The sequence below is a fragment of the Rhagoletis pomonella genome, unplaced genomic scaffold (assembly GCF_013731165.1).
Source record: "Rhagoletis pomonella isolate Grant_MI unplaced genomic scaffold, Rhpom_1.0 Rhpom_scaffold_00003, whole genome shotgun sequence".
Taxonomy (NCBI): Eukaryota; Metazoa; Arthropoda; class Insecta; order Diptera; family Tephritidae; genus Rhagoletis; species Rhagoletis pomonella.
This window is the reverse complement of record NW_023458557.1, coordinates 72,136,909-72,159,126: the sequence shown is the minus strand read 5'-3', so window position 1 is coordinate 72,159,126 and position 22,218 is coordinate 72,136,909. Positions and strand designations below refer to the sequence as shown.

The 22,218-nt window shown below is 35.1% G+C and overlaps 1 protein-coding gene across 1 annotated transcript; it reads left to right on the top strand.

Annotated features, from left to right (window-relative positions):
• Positions 1–3,479: 3,479 nt before the first annotated feature.
• Positions 3,480–20,580, top strand: LOC118735484. Its single transcript, XM_036465273.1, has 4 exons — positions 3,480–3,646; positions 10,865–11,326; positions 11,498–11,732; positions 20,351–20,580. The coding sequence occupies exons 1-4, from the start codon at positions 3,550–3,552 to the stop codon at positions 20,559–20,561; spliced, it is 1,005 nt and encodes a 334-aa protein (XP_036321166.1). The 5' UTR covers positions 3,480–3,549; the 3' UTR covers positions 20,562–20,580.
• Positions 20,581–22,218: the final 1,638 nt, after the last annotated feature.

Genomic DNA, 22,218 nt, shown 5'->3' with positions numbered 1-22,218 from the left:
AACAATTTCAAGCAACACCAGACCAATTCAGCCTACTTCGAACTCCATAACGTCTTCGCCCACTACTGTATATAAAAAACACATTAATCAAGAATCAACAACTTCAAGCACCACTAAACCAGTCGAATTTATATCAAACTCAGCGATACTGGGCAATCCATTACCCGATTAACTCAGGAACTTTTAAACAATAATCGCAACTTCTCTACGCCGACACGGACGGATTCAGATTCGGATTCCGTAAAAGAATTTCTCACCATCGAATAAACAGTGAGTTATATGGTAGACATACGGAGAAAATTAATTTGAATTAATAAGCATAAATGCAAATTAAAATTTTACCCTTACAGACGGCAGTAATGCGGATAAAGCAGCCGCAAGGTCGTGGGTTCGAGTCCCACGGCCAGTAGACTTTTTTTTATTTCCTTTTCATTCTTTCTTTTTATAAGTTATATATTTTTTTACGTTGCTTTCAGTTAATTGTTGTTGACTTTTTAATAAAGTTGAACCTTAAAAATAAAAATTAACTAATAGTAAAATAAGAAATGTGATAAAAAATAAAGCAAATGAAAACAAAATAAAGTAAAATTAAATATATAGATCAAGTAAAATAAAAAATATATAAAATAAATAATAAAAACAAAAAAAAATTTCGCAATCGCTCTAACCGAGGATCGAACCTGGCATCTACAGGCTTGTAGCCCGTAAGTCTTACCACTCGGCTACCGCGGACGCGGAACTCGCGCGCTTTGTTTGCGTACTTGTACAAAAGACAACAACTGGCCGTTTTTACCAGTGTGGTCATCGAAAATTTCCCGGACACGAGTTAATTCCCAAAAATTTCGTGCATTTGTTCGGCTGCTTATGCTCATTTTGAAGAGGAAAATGCATGAGTTAAAGCAAATTAAGGCTGGTTATGTAAATAATCGAGCCCGTTTGTCTACCGTATGAGGTATTTGCTAATTATTTTTATTTGCAAATAGCTTACGTATAAACGTGGTATATGATACATAAAATAAAAGAAAATTAAGTATACATTTCCGAAGTATATTTGCGGACTATGTCCCTGCAAAAATCGTTGGACCATGTAGTCTATTTATGGTAAATTGGAGTACTTACAAAAGTGTTCCTCTGTCATGCTGTAGCGGACCAACTCGTGTCTCTGCGCCAGCTTATTGTTTGTTATCCGATCACTGCTCGTGTTTTAACGAAACGTGATTGGAGTTGAGCATTTGAAAGCACATTTGCATGTCTGGCTGTAGCTGAACGTGTAGAGATGCTCGCTGTTAGTTCTTAGCTCCCTGCATGTTCGGGTTCGAATACCGTCAGAGGCAACATGTAATTTTTAATTTTTGTCTTGGTTTTTATTAATTTCGAAAAAGCATTTGAGAAGTGAAGAAGAAAAGCGTGTACAAACGAAAAAATATAACAACAATGCCATTGTTAATATGTTGGAGTAGTTTTGTGCTACTCTGATGTAATGCAGGGATGGAGTATGTGGTCCTGCCCTAGGACATCGCAATGTTAATTGGACCATATTTTTTATATGAATTGTGGTTAATTTTGGAGTACTCTTTGGTCCTTAGAGAGTACTCTTTACACGCATGCATGGAGTAGTCGCGATTTTTGCAGGGTATATGCAAAATTTTATGTCAGTTTGGCCCTGTAGCGAATGACTGTCATTTGTTTGATCATGTGAGTGGTGAGTTTCACACTGGAACATTTGCGCCACCAGAACAACTCTGTTTGAAGGCAAGAGAGGCAGTGCGGTGAGGTAAAGTTAACCAACCAACCCAAGATAACCAACCCTTCAGCTATAGAAATACTAAAAATGCACATTGCTAGTACTTTTTACGCTGATTTTAACTATATAAATATTATTTGCCGCAATTAAAAAGTAAAGTAGATATAAAAGGTAAAACAAAAATATTTTGATATTTTAAAATATTAATATTTTCTAAACTGCGTAACCGATTCGAAAGGTAGTTATATCAAAATAAAGACAATTAATTTATCTTCAAGCTGAAATATAAAATATCTATGCTTTTTTATATATTTCAGCCAAAAATATTATAAAACAAAAAAATGTCATAATTTTTTCATAAAATAACCTCTTTTTAGGAAAAGTCGATAATCAATACTAAAAAAATTTATATTATTTAGAAAGTGCAAGTTTTTACCTTTAATTTGATATACATATTATATCATGATTTGCTTTTGAGTTTTCCGAATTCAGTGATAATAAAAAATATAAATGCATGTATGTGCAAATGCATATTGTAGTTAATTCAACGGGTTGGCTTTCGGTTACGGCCGTTCGTTAAAGGGGCGGTGGGCGAAAGGTAAGTGGACGTGGCACCTCTAACCCACCTTTTTGGAGAGGGAATGAACCGCCATTGACAAAAATGCAACCCCCGACAACCTAGGTCCCCAATGGTTTCCTAGGAAAATGGCCAAAATTCACAATTCTCATTTGCGTTTTTTCGCTTGAAAAATGTTAAATATTCATTTGCACAAGACATTTTTATATACAAGATATTTATATAAAACACCTAGTAACCATAATAGACATCACTGGGACTGGACATCACGGTTTACCACACCGAAAGGGAATTCTAGTTACCTCATCCTTTCCCAAGGCTACACAGTTGGTGCACACCAAAAGGAGAATTCTATTTGGTAAGGGTTATAATCCCTAAGTGCGGCCGAAGGCCGCCTACACAGAAAGGTGTTCAGCTCCGCTTCTTCGGCAATACAGAAAGGAGAATTCTACTTTGTAAGGGTTATGATCCCTAAGCGCGGCCGAAGGCCGCCTACGCAGAAAGAAGTTCTGGGCAAAAGAAACTATATCACCCACACTTGTAACTTGCTTGTAAATGCTTTTAATTTTTTTTTATCACTGAATTCTTAAACCTCCGAAGTAGATCATAATAAAATATGTACATCGAATTAAAGGTAAGAACTTGCACTTTCTAAATAATATATATGTCTTTAGCATTGATTATGCACTTTTTTCTAGAAATGGTTATTTTATGAAAAACTTATAACATTTTATTTGTTTTTTAATATTTTTGGCTTAAATAGATAAGCAAGCAAACACATTTTATATATTAACTTAAAGATAGATTAATTGTCTTTATTTTGGTATTATTGCTTTTTTAATCGGTTACGTAGTTTAGAAAATATTAATATTTTAAAATATCACAAAAATTTTCTTTAACCTTTTATATCTTCTTTACTTTTTGATTGCGGCAAATAATATTTATATAGTTAATATCAGCGTAAAAAGTACTATCGGTCTGAATTTTTAGTTTTCCCATTGCTGAACGGTTGGTTATCTTGATGTGTTCCTTGCAATACAAAAATCTTAATATTTATACTAATGAACTGCTAACGTCGGTTGGGTGATTTTTTACGACAAGAATTGCATTCGATATGGCAATACCAAGCTGCCAATATGATCAATTGTCAATTTTTTTTATTTACCTTTTATTCTTTTTGTGTTAATTTTGCGTATTTAGTGAGTACGTGCTTAATTGGAAGGAATAAATGATGTTTGCTAATACAAAAAGACTTATTGTTACAGTAAATCGACTGGGTGCAAAAAACCCATTGTGCTATCGAAAGGAGTTAAATGATAATTATAGTGAGTACCTATTATTTTGACGCGATTTTGTTCCGGTGGGTGGCCCGCTCGCTTTCTTTATTTTGAAGGGCACTTTAATTAAACACATTTTAATAATAATTCAACAATCTTATCTTTTATTAGCCAATCCATTAGAATTTGGTTTATTTCTTATAAAGAATACTGAGAATTTAACTAAGTAATATCACACATGCATCCATGTTATGGAATTGCACTTTGACATGATCAAAGTCTATACGTTCTTTTGCTTATATGCTGGCTAATGTTAACAAACGCCCATGAGCTCTTTATAAATAAGTCAAGTTTACCTATTGAGGTCAGTACGTTCGTTTATTTCATTCTCCCTATTTCCAGAATGCCGTAAAATCCAGATAAGAAGTGGGTACATGAGCAAATGAAAAGCATATTAATTAATATTGTTCCTTCAATGAATTATGGCGTACACATCCTTTATAGTGCATAGTCGAGAGAAAACTCGGGGCCCAGGACAAAAAAATCACGGGCCCATATATATAAAGTGCATAAAATTAAAGTCAAGCGGAAATTTTTTTTCTCGGGTTTCGCAGATTTTTGATTTTATCTGAGTCATACTTATTCTGAGGTATAATAATAATAATAAAAGCGCGCACTGCTTACCACTACACCACAGCGGCCGAGGTATCAGACAATGTAAATATTAACACGAATCTCCTACTCTTAAAAATGAAAATTCACTTAATCTTGAGACACCTTTAAATTAATGACAATTAAAAAAGCACAACATGAAATTAAGGGTTGTTTATATATTTAAGGGTCACAATTTTTTGCATTATACTGGCTTCTATTCGATTGCCTTGTATTACTTTGAAGTATATGAAAAGTATTAGACAAAATAATCTGTAATTAACTTTCTTAATGAGAATCGGCCTTCACAATAAAGCAGTATCCTATACTCTTCATTATTAATATGTTTTCGGTGCAAAACTATTTGTGACGTAAGTCTTTTTACTAATTGAATTTTCAGGTAAAATTATTTTTTATTTAGTTAGAGATAGGGGTCATTTGAAAGCAACATTGTAAGCTATTCAACGTGCTATTGACCCATAGTTAAAATTTATATTCTTTCTAACTCAAAAACAATAAATTGTAAAAAATCTATTAGAATTATTTGAAGTATTTTTCTAGTACTATTATTAGCCTTAAAAATGCACTCTCGAATGGTGCTATACGATTTTTCCCTCAAGAGTTACGGCCACTTAAACCGCCGTGTCCTCGAATCTAACATCGCCAAGCCAAGCATATGCTTTCTAACTCATTACGTCATCTTCCAATGGCCATAATTTCTGAAGGAAAAATCGTAAAGCACCACTCGAAGGCGAATGGCATAGAGCAAGCAAAAGTGGCGATTAAAGCCGTTTTTCGTGTACTTAACCGCGAAAAACCTCAATATCTTGGAGCGCTTGTAAGCTCGAGCTCGAGTTCTAAGCAGAAAATTACTTCTGAAACGACCTACAGCTGCACAGCAACATAAACTTTCAAACCTGTATCCATGATTATCATGTTCTTAATTTCTTTGGATTACATGTCAAATCGCATGTCTACTGAATTCATGCTACTTAGTGCATAAAACAGACTACAAGCCATCGAAAAATAATCTACACGTATGTACATATATCGCACCAGGAGGTACAATATGTTTTAGGTATACATTGCCACATACTTATGCTTTCAGATGCAAGAAGAAAAACTATCCGAAAGTTTTATTCTAGCAAGTTTCAGCGGTATTTGAAAAGCACTGTGAGCCAAAATGTATTGTAATAGTACGCGTTTCGGGCCATTTTCATTAATTTATAGAGTCGAAAGCAATCAGCACGAATCGGAATTTATTTATAATAAAAGTCTACAACGAAGGAGCAATTACATTATAAAAATAATAATAAGTTATGGTTCTGATATTTCGGGCCCCTTAAGAACCCCAGGCCCGGGGGATTCACCCCTTTCCCCCTCCCTCACGACGGGCCTGTATATACATATGTTCCAACATGAATGGAATCATGTTGCATTATTGCGCATTCTCTAAGTGCTAAACATAGAAAACAGCTTTCGTTAACAGAACAAAAAATTTAATTTATTCACTTGTTATGATATGTATGTACATATGTATGTACCCAACAAGCAAAATAAACTGAAATAAAGCTTTTTTAAGTTTACAATTATAAACATTAACAGCCTCACTCAGGGTCGTTTGATGGTTACTTAAGGTGTCCCTCAGCAACGATTTGAAAAAATCGTCGGTTAATGATTCGTTAAGGGCATTTAATGAACTTTAAAGTTAAGTAAACAAATACCGTTACTTAACTTTTTAACGAATGATTTTGAAATTGTTTGTTTTTTCAATAAATTTCAATTTCGATAACGTTGCTGTAACAGTGGCAATGGCCCAGTGAGCAGAGCACGTTCGCGCCATTCAAGAGATCGAGTTCAATCCTCGGCAACGAATTTTTTTAATACAATCTTTTTTAAGTTGCATTGTTTAAAAAATTCATATTTTTTATTTTACTTAACGTTTTGAAACTTTTTTGATTCATCTTTTTTCTTTTACTTTCAGTTTCCCAAATTTTTAGTTTTTCCTGTTTAAAACAATTTTTTTTTATTTCGTTTAGTTTTAAGAAAAGTTAGCACATCTTTCAATTACTCATTCGAAATACAGAAAAGAGCTTTCAAGATAGTTGCCGTAATATAAAGACTTTTGTCTCTCGAAAGACTGAGGTAAGTTGAAAGACAGATGCCAGAATTGGCCTGTTATTGGTCTTGTTTGTCTTTTAGCAGTTTCAAAAAATTAATCAAATTAAAAAAAGAAATTGGTTCCTTTTTAAAGCAATAAAACCTATAAATCAAAAGAAAATTAGATCAAAAAAGCAAAAAAATTCGATAAAGATGGGTTATAAAAATTGAGAGAGAAAAAATAAATAAATAAAGGAAAAAGAAAATACCCCTGCCCCAGGATTTGGACTAGGATCTCTCGAATGGCACGCCAGTGCTCTGCACACTCAGCCCTTGCGTCTGTTGAGCCAGTGCGCGCCCGTTAGAGCTAATTTAAGGAACGTTTCTGAATGCGGCTGTAAGCTTACAAAGCATTGTTTTTTTTTTTATACAACGCTTGAAAGTAAGCGTAATATAATCGAAATGGAACCTTGGTTATAAGCTTATAAATATAAACTTATAATAAGGATAAAAAAGTTGAAGCGTATGAATATAAACTTACTAAAAATTTACAAAAAAAATAAGCTTTTTAACGTTTTTAACTTTTAACCATTTGTTTGAACGATATTTCATTAATAACTCATATATAGAATGTTTAACATCTACCCGCCCTTATTGTAGAACATTTTATATAACATATGTAGTACCATCCAAATATTCTAATTTAAATGAAATGAGAATTTTCTGCGGACTCATCTACGGTGGCGAAAATATAAATAAAAATATAAATAGAGAAGAGACATATTAGCATTCTTTGTGTACTTAAAAAAAAAAAATTATAAATGTAAACATATAATTTCATGATAACACACAAACATTAAGCATAAAAAGCTAATTATATCTTGTTTTATGCCGCAGCTTTCAATTACATGCGGTTATTGGCAAATTGGAAAAACGACTTCGATGCAGATATGTATTCCGCTTTTTCGCCGCCATTCTGATGAATGAAGGTTTCTGAAAAAAATTTTATAAATTTTTAATTGAATGTAAATGTAAGCAAGGATAAGGAGAACTCATCATTTGAAGGCTCGAATGTTTTCACCGATTAGCGCAGCGGGTCCTTGATTGGAAGTAACGTTATGTTCAATTTGTTCTCCGCGGACTTCACTATCCATAAGCAAATTTATAATTTCCTTACACTGTCTTTTTCACTTTTTAAATGCGAAATTTCTGTACATACATTTTAACCGCAATGATTTTATTTTATCTTTTGTTTTAATAATTATGGTTAATATATATTTAAAAAAAAACGTAAACACGTCACTTACAATAAAAAAATTTTATATTTACAACTTCATATCGTTGGCATTTGAATTTAATTTTTAAGTTTACTGAAATGCTTGTTGGGTATGTATGTACATACATACGTACGTACATATATGCATTCAAATTATAAGTCAAAAAAATTCACTTCTCGTGCACTTTCAATAACACAGGCCAACAAAAATGGGTAACAATTTTGTAACCTAAAATGTTAAAGCTGTTTTTGATAGACTTTTTCATGCTGATTATGAAGCCGTAAGTAGAAAGTTTCCATCAAAGTATCAAAAAATCGCGTTTTTTGCAATATTTGAGAAGCTCTAGCAAAAAAAAAAAAACAAAAGGTGATAGGACCTTACGAATGGTATTTTCAGGGATAGTAGTCGAGAGTTCTAGCTTTAATTTAAGCCGAAGTGTAAGGTCTATACCCTTTTGTTTTTTTGCTAGAGCATCTCAAATATTGCAAAAAACGCGATTTTTTGATACTTTGACCACGTTTTTCTCAAAATCTTGGACGTGGTGGAAACTTTTTACTTACGTATTCGTAATCAGCATGAAAATGTCTATCGAAAACAGCTTAAACATTTTAGGTTACAAAATTTTTCCCCATTTTTATTGGCGTGTGTAATTCGTGCGGCGAAAATATGATATTTTTAGCACGGTAAAAAAGTCGTCGTAAGGAAGTGCGGCAATTTTTGTTATTTATTACAATCAAAACTATTGAATGCATTTGCTATATGCACATATGTATGTACATATGTAAAACATATTTAATTAAAAAATAAAGCTCTCTACTCATGATGTATATGTAATTTAGAACGACCGAATAAAGAAATCCTTTATTCATGTTTAAGCAAAGGTGACTTAGTCCATTGCTTTTGAACCTTAATTTTAGAAAACGGCGGTTGGGCGTAATGTAAGTCCGTATACAGGCAGTCGAGTGTTAATCGCATTTAAACAAATCGTTTATGTTGCTGACGCCACGAACCGAATCGTGTTCACACCCAGGGTAGCCAACTCATTTTTGATAATTACCCGATTTCGATAATGAAATTCCCCGATTTTGTGCGAAATTTCGGCAAATTCCGCTCCCACCGATATTTCCTTATTTACAAAAAAATTGTATGTGTTTTGATATATTGCTGGTCTTTCAGTTTATTTTATTTTTAAATGTAATTCATCTACATATCGTCGCCTGGGTAAAAGATTGTCGTATGTTACTTTCGGCAGGTTTTGGGAAATCGATATTAAAGATTCAGTCTCAATTTCTCAAAAGCTGTACAATAGTTTTTTTTACCGAAATTTAATGCTTGATTCTACATAAATACTATTTAAGTATAAAACCACATTTTCTTAAATTTTCAGTAACTCATATACATAGCTTTTACAACCACTTTGTTATAAAATTATTTTGTCGTATGTTACATTTTCACGTTAAATGCTGGCCAGCTGTATGACATACTACAAACCACACACACAGCAAGTAAGCAAAAGGCTGAAATTGTTTAAGTTTTTTTTTGCTCGTACGCAAAAAATGGATTCTAATACACCTCAGATATAAATTTTTGAATAAAAATCAAGAAAACATTAAACAATTTGTCAATAAGAATTGCCGTAGCACAGTCATATGTATAGGATTGGTGTGGTTTTGTCGTACGTACCATACAATTTGTCACATAAGACAATATAAGAATAAGACAATAAGAATGTTAAATCTTTGTTGCAATATAAGTCTAACAGACTGTAAGAAATAAATAAATAAAATAAAATAAAAAAATAAATATTTTAACAAACTGTATGAAAATTTTGTCGTATGTGAAATTTTTCGTCACATACAATAAAATGACCCAAATTTTGTACCAGTTTTCACAATTAAATTTTGTTTGTTATTTATGTAACTTGAGTATTTTTTTTAATACGGTTCATTTTTTAACAAAACCCATATAAATCCATGTATCAAACTTTGTGCAATATTTAAAAAAAAAAATGCAACAAGCTTTCGTGAAAATTAGGAGCTTCTTAATTAGATTTTCTAGAACGATGTTTTAAAGTGTTGTAGCCCACTCAATTCTAGTGTAATAAAAGGCGAGTTCAAGTGGCTAAAAATTTTCGTTTTAGATTTTTTTTACCGAAGGTGTTGCGTTTCTGTTCCATATAAAAATAAATTGTTTATTCGTTATATGAAAGCAAAACTGTAAAAAAATCAACAGTAATTTGCATAATTTGCAGGGTTTGCATAATCAGTACTTTTAGTTACAGTTGCATTTCTTATGCAACATTAGGTTTGTTCGTCGAGCAAAAAATTTGTACGAATTTGTACGAATTATCACGATTTTTGCCCAAATCGCGTTCGTGCAGGCCAAAAAATTATCCAACACTCAAAAATTGTGAGAGCAAAGTGACAGTTCTCTTGAAGAGAAGTTGCAAATTCTTGCTGGAAAAAATTTTGCCAGCAAGAATTGGCAAACACGAAAAACATGTGGTTGTGGCGCATGGTTGCATTTTTGTCTACAATAATTTGAATAAATTAGTTCGTTAAATTTAATAATTTATAAACACGAGCGATTTTTCTATGAAAAAAGGAAGTAAATAATTGTTGATATAATTAATTTAGTTAATTCCAATGATTTGAACTTAATTCGGCTGAAAAAAATGGTATTCGCAATCGGAATGCAATTGCAACCAGAGTCGATTTAAGAAACCCGACAGCTAGTACGATGAAGAAATTGAAATGTATGTTAAAGAAAGTCAGAACAACTAGAAATATACATGTATATCCTGTTTTTGGCCATCCGAAAGAATTTTAAAAATTCTATAAAAATTTTTTATGTTTGAAATGCAACCGTCGACGCCAGCTGGCAGGGAAACTTGCAAATTCCTGCAAATTTGCGTTCGTGCAGAAATTTGCAAGTTTCTCAACATGAGAGAGAATTTGAGAGAATTTTTTCTTACTCTCTGATATTTTGAGTGTTGGATAATTCTTGCTGGATTTTCGACGAACAAACCTATTTTTAAGTCCAAAGGGATTTCGATGTTACTCCCTATGCTGTTACAACGGGCCTTTTGTCCCAACCTCAATAATATCGTTATTGGAGTTCTGTGTTTCTTTTAGTAAATTATCGGTATTTACCTACATAGTTTGTTCAATATCATTATAAGATATACATGTACTTATTATTACATTAATAGTAAAAGTATGAACTCTTATTTTTTAAGATCTTTCAGTTTTGAACAAACTGCATATAACTAATGCGCGTTCGTATAGTGCACGCATTGCTATATTACCGCTACCTAAAAACATCGATCCAGCCGAAACAACACGCTTTTCACCAAATCGTACACGGGACATCTCTGGTCCCGTGATTTTATCTCAACGATCGCAATCAGTTTTATCCAAGATAACCACAGACAACTCGATGCCTACAACGAATGATCCTCATTTACAATCGTATGATTGCTTTAATGCCGCAAGTCTCAATGCAGTTATGCAAAGCAATGTACCCAATCCATATGGTGGAATGCACAAGTTTACGCATTTGAATATGCCTGGTGGGCAGTGGTCACAGGAGGGAAAATTCATGTCCAGCAACTTACATAGTTCTCACTACACTAATTTACGTGAAGACGTTCGTTCAAGCTGGGTGAAGTATGACCAGGATTATAATATTAATAAAAAAGGTATGAAATTGCAGTACCATGATTTACATTAATATACTCGTGTTTGCACTTAGTAGTTCTGTATTTGTAATAATTTTGGGCATGGTTGGCGCTGAACTCACTCTAACTATACTTAATATTACTACATATAGTCTAAAGCAAATGCGTCATTGCACGTTAATTCCATATTAGAGTACGCAACTACAGCAACTACAAGCGTGTCGCTTTTAAAGCATAATCTAACAACAGCGGATAGTCTGGAAAAACGTCATTACTGTACAAAAGTGGAAGGCGACAAACAACCAACGGCGCTGAGCAAAAAGGAGCAGCTGAAAAAAGCATTTAAAGATTATGGATCTACGGTAATAGTATTTCATGTGGCTATCTCGTTGGCATCGCTTGGAGCATGCTATTTGCTAGTTTCAGGGTAAGCAATATCGTCGATGAAAGGCTTTTAATATCACACACACACACATCTTTATCTTGCAATCATTTATTGTTTCTTTCTGATTTTGCGCTAAAATTAGTATCGCTTAAGCCTTAAGGTTTGCATGCACGTAATTTCATTATCTTTATGAGCAGTTCAGAGTCAACCACACTACGTCCAAGGCCTCATTAAGCCGTTAACTATATTGAAGTTCATTGAACCTAAAAAAGTTAATTATGGAAAATCTTCGGCCAAATGGCCTAATATACATATGTATAGTGGGGAGCAGTGATGAGTGCATGGTGGTTTTTTTTTAAATATGTGCAAGGTTTTTTAAGTTAATTTTTTCTTTTGTTTTTTTTTTTCATAAAAATATAGTTTTATAGCAAATTTAATTTTAGTATAATAAACTGCAAGTTTTAAGCATCTGCAAATCGCGTTGATTTTTATAATTTTTATTTTTGCTGACGGCTAAAATTTAGTTAGCTACAAAACTGCATACTCAAAAAAATTCAAGTCAATCATCAAATTCAAACCAATCAGATTAAAAAGCTCAAAATTTTAATGAAAATTTGTTATATCTCTGTATAAAGCTTGAAAGTTTGATTTATATGGTTTTGGTTAAAGCACGAACCATATTTTTATGGAAAAATAACAAAACAATGTTAACTTTAAAAACCTTGCAAATTAAAAAAAAATCATCATTGCTTTCCACTGTATGTATAGGGTGATCCTTCTGGACCTTGGCTTTTTAATTTTAAATAAAAAACTTAAAACAGAACTGGATGTCGGAATCTGTATTATCACCCGAAAGAAGAACCTCTGACGTTAGGTGTGTACTCGTATTGAGCGGACAAAATTATCCAGCAGCAAAAATTCTCAGAATTTAGCAGCATTCAAAGAGACAAAATATCCCCAGAAGTGCGAGAACGCAAAATTTGCAAAAACTTGCAATCTTCGAAACAGCTGATCACTTCCACAGTTGCCACTGGTGGTTCATTTGGCAATTTGGCTTGGTACATTCTCCCCCGATTCGGCATTTTATACAATTGAATAGCTTTGTATAAGAAACACCTTTTTAAAATACCAATTAATTATATCGGAATGAATAAGTTATTTTTCTCATAATTTGTGATGTGAGAATCTCCTCCAAACACCCAACATTGATCCAGAAAAATTTAATAGATATATGTAGCTACAAATGTAGCTTTAAATTTATAAAGTTTTCATTTCAACAATCAATCTGCCAAAACCGACAACTTCAGCAAAAAATATTTCAGCATGCTGCATTTCAATCTACTTTGGTATATTTAAAGGAAAATTATGGTACAAACGAAAAATGTCATATGGCAACCATTGTCAGCACACACTAAAGTAAACAAACTGCAGATTAATAGTAAATTAACGAAAAATAAACTCAAAAAACGTTGTGCTTAATAAATTTACTCACTTCTTCGTTGTATACTAGCATTAATATCGAAATTTGCAATAAATAACTCAAAAAGGTCATATTTTCTTTTGTTTATTTACAAGCATGTGTTTGTGATTAGCTGATTTTCTTACTTGCAAGTTTTCGCTGGTAAAAATTTTTTCAGCAGAAATTTGCAGCACTATCACATTTTGCTCTCTCAATTTCCCCTACTTTGCAAGTTTTTGGGGTACGAGAACGCAAAACCAGTAAAAGTTTTCTAGAACTTTTGATAGTTTAGGGGCATGATAAAAACATAGCAAGGTAGAACCGTTCTTGCCACCATTTTAAAATCATATAAAATTGAAAATAAAAAATTGAAATTGTTCGAAATTGTTGTTGCTTGAGATTGAAAATGAAAATTTGTGTGTGAGTTTGTGAGTAAATTTAAAAATTAAAATGTTTGGAAACGTCAAGAATTTTAAAAGTAACTCTCAGCGGTTCTACCTTACTATATTTTTATCATGGTTTTGGGTACGAGTACACTCCTATTTACTTTTTAAAAATAATTTCATTTAAATGTTGGCCGCGACTACGCTGTTGGTTGGCCATTCGGAAGTTCCAGTTTTCAATGCAAGTTTTTAATCATAACTTGCTTATCGACGAAGACTTCTGACAACACATACATAAGCCCAAAGAAAAAATCTAGAAGCGTGATATCACACGATAACTTGTTGAAACCAAATGTTGCCGGCATCACTTGCTTCAATTTCAGGCAACAACAAGTAATTTTTAAGCAAAAAACACAACCGACTTCAATTCTCATATAAAAATTTAGGATTGCCGTTGTTTCTTCATGATCCAATGATTGGAACTAAACCAATTTAGTATGGGACCACCCCTGAGGTACCAACTTTTAGATAAAAAAGAATTATGGAAATCGGTTTACGTAGTCCAAAGTTATGCGGTAACATAAGTACATAAAAAAATTTATAACCTCCTCCTTTTTTTTGTAGTCGGTTAAAAAGGCAGTTATCAGTGATAATAAAGAATTTTCTGCTCTTTATTCTGACATTTTTATTTTATTGACATGATCCATGTATCACAAGTTCTGAGCGTTTTTTAGCGTTAACCTAGGAAACTTCACGACTTTTTAAATTAATTAACACTAGGTGCAATCCCGTATTCCTCGGACTAAAACTAGTAAAACTGTCAAAAAATAAAAATTCGCTCAGAGCGAGAGAGTAACATTGGAAAGTACGGGATCGCTTTCTAGTAAAAAATGGTAACTTCTATCAACTTCAACATAACCTCCAAATTTTGGTTGTAAATTTTCGCTTATTTTATTCGTAAACACACTCAACTCACACATATAAATAACCAAAAATTCATTAGAATCCACTTAAACAAGTAATTAGATACTTTTCAGCATGCATTAGCAGAGTGCACTTTTCTTTTGTTTACAATTTGGTTGCCAAACACACTACAGCTGATGGTTTGACACATTTACCTGAACTTGCCAGCAAAAAATCTTCGGACTAGAACTGGTAACTTCTGACAGAGAGAGGACCTTATTTACTCTCTTTTTCTCTTTTTTGTCCTCTCAATAGTCAGAGAACCGAGTACGGGATCGATTTCCAGTAAAATTTGACTGATTCTGACTATTTCTGACTAGTCCGGAGTCGTAGGGGATCGCAACTACTAGTACCGAAACACCTTAACTCATTTTTGATATGTTGTTTAGGGTTTTTTTTTAGCATTTTGGATAAGTTTGACTGCTTATACACAATTCAAGTATTGAATTCAATTCTGCTCGTATGTGGAAGAGAGGGGGTGAGAAGAACAGGGACGAGTACACATGCGTCTGTACCGTCAAGTCGTTTCAACTTTCCTGCTTTGCTTTTGGCATTTTCTTTGCGTCCCATTTAAAGAACAAAAAACTTGAATTCTACAGAATTGAAACGTGTAAAAGCAAATAGAAAACACAAAAGAGAATGAGCAAGAATTGCTTTCAAGTACTTGAATCATGTAAATCGGGTGTTTCATTCTGCGAAGACTATTTTGTGGCCTCAAATATCAGATTTACTGCACTAATTTTTGTTTTTTTTAATGAATTTGGATAAAAAACTACAAATTTTACGGAGTGTTCCAGAACACAAAAAAGATGCTCCGAAAATATTGTTGGTTACAAAAACTTGGAGCTTTTAAGTTCCATTTCACACATTCCGGTCCCTGGTTTGTCGACACAAAATGTATGAAACCAAGAAATCGCTTGTTTGAAAGCCCTAATAGCTACAAATACACCTTAGCCCGGCAATCCGATTGCCGGCACATGTGAAACGCCACTAACGGTCGAATAAACAAGGATAATGACGATATTTGCATATTTTAATTCAAGAAACCTTTTTACGTAACGACGGCCCGTAAAAGCGAATTCCAATGGAAAAGTAAAAAATTCTCGGATGAACCCCGTCATTTGGGAGAATTCATGAATAGAGGGTATGAATGACAGAAGTGGGGAAAGTGCCACTGCCTAACAGGCATGTTGAAATACGAGATTGCAAAGAGCTTGGACGGAAATTATATCACAAAGTATCTAAGTAGACGTAAGAGGATTTCAAGGCTAGGGAATATTCCTATAATAACAAGCACGTCGTCGCAGTGACCAATATCCAGAACATACCTAGATTATGTAGGAATCACGGAATCGATGCCCTACCGCTCGTCTATGACGAGGTACGAATAGCAGCTTCCCGGCTGAAAAACAATAAAACTTTTGAGGCTAACGGCCTGCTACCTACATATGTATGTAAGGCGGTGAAGAGTTGATAAGATACATGCACCAACTCTTGTGCAGAATATGGTCAAATGAACGCATGCCTGCCAACGTCATCGAAGCGATTGAGCCCTACCAGCATAGCTCTAGAACTGGTATCTCGACACACTTCCATCTATTTGTTGATGTGAAAACAGTAAAAGGAGTTGTCTATTGCCGCGATCTTTGCATTTGGTATTCTAGCCAAACTAAAACAGATGTTCGAATTGATAATGAACACTATCTCAAGCTTTTCCAGCATTGGGAAAGACCATATTGAGCTGTTCGATACCAAATGAGTTTTCAGACTGGGCGACTGCTTTGATCTGATGCTAAAGAAGATAATCAGTTTATCGCCAACTCCGTTAGAATAAATCGTTCCCATATTATAACAGGCACTCGCGAGACCCGCGTTATTTGCATATCTGTCCAGTCTCGACCCCGATATACCTAATGAGTGTCCCGCATGTGAAGATCCCCTCTACGACATTAACCACCTCTTCACATCTCCATTCAAGCCCTCAGCTAACACCTCTATCCCTCTGGGAAAACCCCGTCGCAACAGCACGTTTCATGTGCCACTCGTTAAAGCGCAGTTACACACGGATAATCCCCAAATGGTCGATCCTACGTTACGGGTTGACTCGAAGCAGTTACTTCGACCATGAACTCCAGCAGCAAGCCCCCATTGTTTCGCCTTGGGAGCATGACCCACCGGCAAGTCTGCTCCGCACACTACTGGTCCGTGCCGGCATAGAGCAAAATCCCGGACCTGGGACATGTATTGTCTGCGACCGAAACATTCACCATTCGTTTACCTCAGTCCGTTGCAACAACTGCAATAACTTGTGTCACCTGAAAACACGAAATTTTTGCGATTTTTTGGAAACATTCGAATGCTGATTACATATTAAATAGTTATAGAATCTAGAACTCATAAGAAATACATTACATTATTTATCACGCATGTAATGCATTACTACTTTTCCACTGGGACCACATCAGTAAGGTGCAACGCGTGCCACAACTGGTGCCGCCGGAAGCTCTGCTTCGGCCGCAGGCACCATCGTGAGCGGAGTACTGCTTTTACTGCAGCTTGCCACGAACTCTGGCACTCCAACCTGGGAAGTGACCAGCTCGCTGAACAAATTGATGGCTCATCGTTCTGCACAGTAAAAGACTATGCTCCCACCGGAATCGCGGGTGACCGCTACAGCTCGCCAGACATCACTATAGCTAGAGGGGATCTGATAAATTGCAAATGACATTGGGTGAAAACCAGTGCTTACGCTCGCGTCAGACCAAGTATTATTTATTTAAGTTATGCGGGTCTATAATATACATATTATGTAAGACTTTTAGTGTGATCATACATCTACAGGATGGAAGTTACAAAATTAAAAAAATGTAATTCTAGTGCAATGGAATGTAATCTAAACTAACTAAAACTAACAAAAAAATAAATAAGGACCTTAAGTTTAATCAGATCGGGAAAATAAGACAGTTTAGTCGCAACCACATTTTGTAGATTGAAAATAATGGTGGATTACCTTTTTGTAGTTACCTCTATTCATAGCAGCCTTGACAGATTTTGGAATGGAGTTCCAGAGCCTCGCAGCATCAATGAAGAACAACCTTGATGAGGACAAGTAGAAATATTTGGAACAATCAGACTTTAATGCCTTCTAGACCTTGTTAGTTTTAATATCTCAGAAAGATGTTTCGGAGTTTTATATGAACATAAAACTTCTTTCCGCAAGATAATCAATGATTATGCATATGCATCATACAACTTTAGTTTTCCACAAAGAGATTTGGTCATATCTTTTAAGGGCATTAACATAACGAGTGAGATTGTTGAACGCAACATCAATTTTGTGACGAAACAGAAACAAGTTTGCTATAAACAAGCTCAGAATACGTTTTGTGAGGCAAAATTAATTGAACACCTTACTTTCTTCTTGTGTCTAAAGGTGTATACAAAGATAACATCTTTAATCTACAACGTAAAAAGGCATTTACATTACTTTCAACTTTATTAATGTAGTCAGAACAACTCAACATAGAATTCACAACAAAGCTCTTAGTAGTCGCGATTGACCACCCAAGAGATTTTGTCACATCCAAAAACCGTGCATATATGAACACAAAGAAGGCTAACTGAGGCAGTTTCACGGAACACACAGACCGCAATTTCAACGCTCTTCCACTGCCAACATGCGCGCATAGCTGAGCGCAATATCCGCAGGATCATCAACGCAGCAGCCGCCCACTTCCAGCCGGCAGGAGCGCTAAAATCCACCAAGGCTTTCCTGTAGAAGCGGGGGGACTCGAAAACGTGCGTGATCGAAAACGTCAGTCTAATCCTGAGGATCCCCGCATCATGGATTTGAACAAGGACATTAGTGAACTGGTCAACGGGCATACGCGGAAAACGTGGAATGAACACCTTAAGATTTGCAATCTATCCGTCGGGACTATCAAACTGTGGACGACCGTTAAGTTTTTGTATTATCCGACGAAACGTAAGGAAAACGTTGCCCATACATTTGCAAATACCACAATGACGGATCCACGTCGCGGATGACCTGTCGAAGGCATTCGACTCAGTGAACTATGCGAGCCTTTCCAAATACGCATCCGGATCGAATGAAGAGGTGGATAACCAGCTATCTGTGTGGACGCCAATCATGGGTCGAAACGCCAAGCCTAAGCCTCGCAGAACTAAACAGGAACACAGGAATACATGGAACCATGGATGGATAACCAGCTATCTGTGTGGACGCCAATCATGGGTCGAAACGCCAAGCCTAAGCCTCGCAGAACTAAACAGGAACACAGGAATACATGGAACAACTCCCTCCGCCGCCAGCTGAAGGTAACTTTGTGAGCTCTCCCGGCTGAGACATCTGACCCGCATGCGGACAGGGACCATACAGCACCCAACACCTCTTCGCATGCACCTCTAACCTGATGACCCCGACACCAGAAGTACAATGGACCACACCTATCGACTTAGCCCTCTTTCTCGGCCTCAGGCTTGTAGAGTCAGAGGATGAAGATCACTCATGACGAAACGCCGGTGGGTTGAGCACTGCTGTTACAACAACAACAACGGCGTACAGACAAGCCATTAATGACATTCATGGAGTCTGTCTCCACCTTCTGGGATTATCACCCAGTGGTGGATTTGCGGTATTGTCCGCCCCAGGCCTTATAGTACTAGCCGAACCTTTCTAAGCTCCAATTGCCGTATTTCGTATTACAATGGTTCAATTGGTTCGTAAGATATACGTGATTAAGTGGAACCACTCTTTTTTTACGCTAAATACCGTTAAATTGCAAATATATCGAAAACGTATCCATAGAAAAACAAGTAATTTTTAGCAAAAAAAATATATATATATCTATATATTTCATGATTCAATGATCGGATCTGAACCAAATTAGTATGGGACCACCTCTGAGACACTACCTTTCCGTTGCAAATTAAAAGAATTATCGAAAATCGGTTGACGTGGTGCAAAGTTATGCGGTAACATACATAAAAAAAAAATATATATATATATTCCGACGAACTGACAACCTCCTCCGTTTTTGGAAGTCGGTTGAAAATGAAATTAACTGGATTTTCGGAATCACCGAGCAATTCTACATAGGAATTGGATAGTGGCGTCTGGAGAACAAAAAAAAAACTAAAATTTGTGATCCAGTGTAATTAGCTCAATTACGGTAATTAATTTGAAATTCTGTACAATTTGCTTTTAACATATTTTGCTGTGAAATATGTGAAATAGTATCTGAAAAATCCTATGCAAATGGATGCATCGATGTACTTTTCGATGCATCGAATCAAAGAAATACATCGAAGTATTTTTGCCACTGACATCCCTGCCTCCTCCTTTTATTAAGTCGGTTAATAAGCGTGAATAAATACAAAAATATCAAAAAATTATTGTTACTCTTGAGTTTAGAATTAGAACACATAAAACTCTTGAAATTACATGGGAAAATGTGAAAACTTGTGCTTATTGGACAGCAGAGTTGGATTTTTTAGTTCACTTTAAAGATTAGTTCACTTCTAGTCCGTTCAGCTCAATGAACTAGCTCTTCCGAGTCTTAAGCTAATGCCAGATAAAACTTTGTGGCTTTGCGTGACATTTAACACTTTGAGCTAAGAGCTTGTGTGAGCAAATCCAATTTTTGGCAGCAAATGTCAGTTACGCGTTTTTTCCGAAAGACGATACGCGGTTTTGTACTTTAAACGACGATATGTATGTTAACTATTGTATTACTTAGGAGTACTATGTATCAGACCACTTGACGCTTATAATACATATATACACATGTATTTGTCATTAAATTTGTATTAATTTTTTTCTTTTCATCTTTCAGAGGAATAGATATTGTACCGATTCTGGAACGCCTTGGTTTAGCTTCGTCGACGTTATCGACTAAAGTAACTACTGGTGCTAGCACTTTTGTTATTGCATATGCCATACACAAAGTATTCGCGCCAGTACGCATAAGCATAACATTAGGTGCCACACCATTTATCGTACGATTCATGCGATCCAAGGGTTATATAAAACCACCAAAAATATAAATTTTAAATGAAATTATTTGAACTGCTAACATATGATATAGTAATGACTAACAATATGCTAAAAGCATACATTTTTAAGGCTCTATTCTGTATCAGTGACAAATTCTTGTCACAGTTTTTTTTTACGGAAAAATATATGAAAAAGTATAACCAGAAAAAAAAGTATGTCACCGGTACAGAACTGGGCTATTAAACTTATTAAATAATATTAACAAATTCTAATTTGGTTGAAAATATTCTATGTATTATAATTATGTATTAAATTAAACACAAAAGCCCCTAAACAAAGCATTTTATTGTTAATAAAAAAATGTTCATATCGCACGTTTAATAATATGACGAAGTATTTCAAAATTTAAATATTGTGGGAAAACGCAATCAAAGTTTTATCAATTCATACAGTTGGTATACAAAAAGACAGATGGGAGGACACATATCTTCGCCATATTTGGGAACTATGGTTATCTGTTAAACTGAGCATATTCTACTTATCAAGCTTATTATATGCATAATGAAATTCCAAAAACGTAAAATTTTGAGTTACATCTCTATATTATTAAACGTGCGATATCAGAGAAGCGCAACGGGTATGTTCAAACTGAGTATATCCCACTCACCATCCATAATTTGGGTTACTTATATGCATTCATACTTATCAGCTATATTCGGCATTTCTATTACGTTCCCGCATTCCGCTCCGCTACAATCGTAATTCGGTATTCTGAGTTACGATCGAATCGAAAGAATAAGAGGAAGAGCGAAAACATCTTCGAAATCAGCTGGTTGCCTAGGAATGTGTGAAATCGAAACAAGACAAAAGAAATAATTGCCACCAAACTATGGCAGCTTATGACGTTAAAATTTGTAAATATTTTAAAATAACTAAATATATCTATCTCATTTTAATTTAAAAATAAAATTTCGTTTGCTCTTAATTTAAGTGGAAGCATAATTATATTGCTTGAAGAGCAGAACGAGTCCCAGATTGCTGATGCGAAAGTTGAAAGGCGAAGATTTAGGGACATGTTTGATCCTTTTCAGATGAGTGAAAAATTATATGAAATTCATCTTGAACTGCAATACTCACCGCTCAAAGTAGAGATGGGCACGGGCCTAAATTTTCAGCCCCGGCCCGGCACGAGTGCAAAATAAACTTTCAAAAACACGCACGAGCCCGCACGTTAAGAATGTTTGTGGGGCCCGGCCCGGCCCGGCACGGCACGACGGGACACGTCCCAGCCCGGAAATAAAGAGCCCCTGCAAGAACAGTGATCATTTGAGTGGCAAGAGTGATAGAGATTTCTGTCACGGGCTACCTACAAGTTTCTATCAAATTCTAAAGGACAGTGTGAAAAATCTGATGGAAACTTTTGTGTACGTGTGATGCTTCATCTCCTTCTAACATATACGTTTTGGCATATTGCTAGACTGCTTACTCCCTCTGAGTTCGGCATTCAAATTTGAATCATCAGTGATGTAAATCTTCGACAATTATGAGTGATCAGCCGTGATAGAAATATAAGTCAACAATGTGCAATCAAATTTGATGTAATACCCGATCAATCATGACACATCAAGTCTGACATGTTTTCATGTCATTGCTGATTACTCACAGTTGATGTAAAAATTCGACAAGTCTGATCTCTCACGCATGATT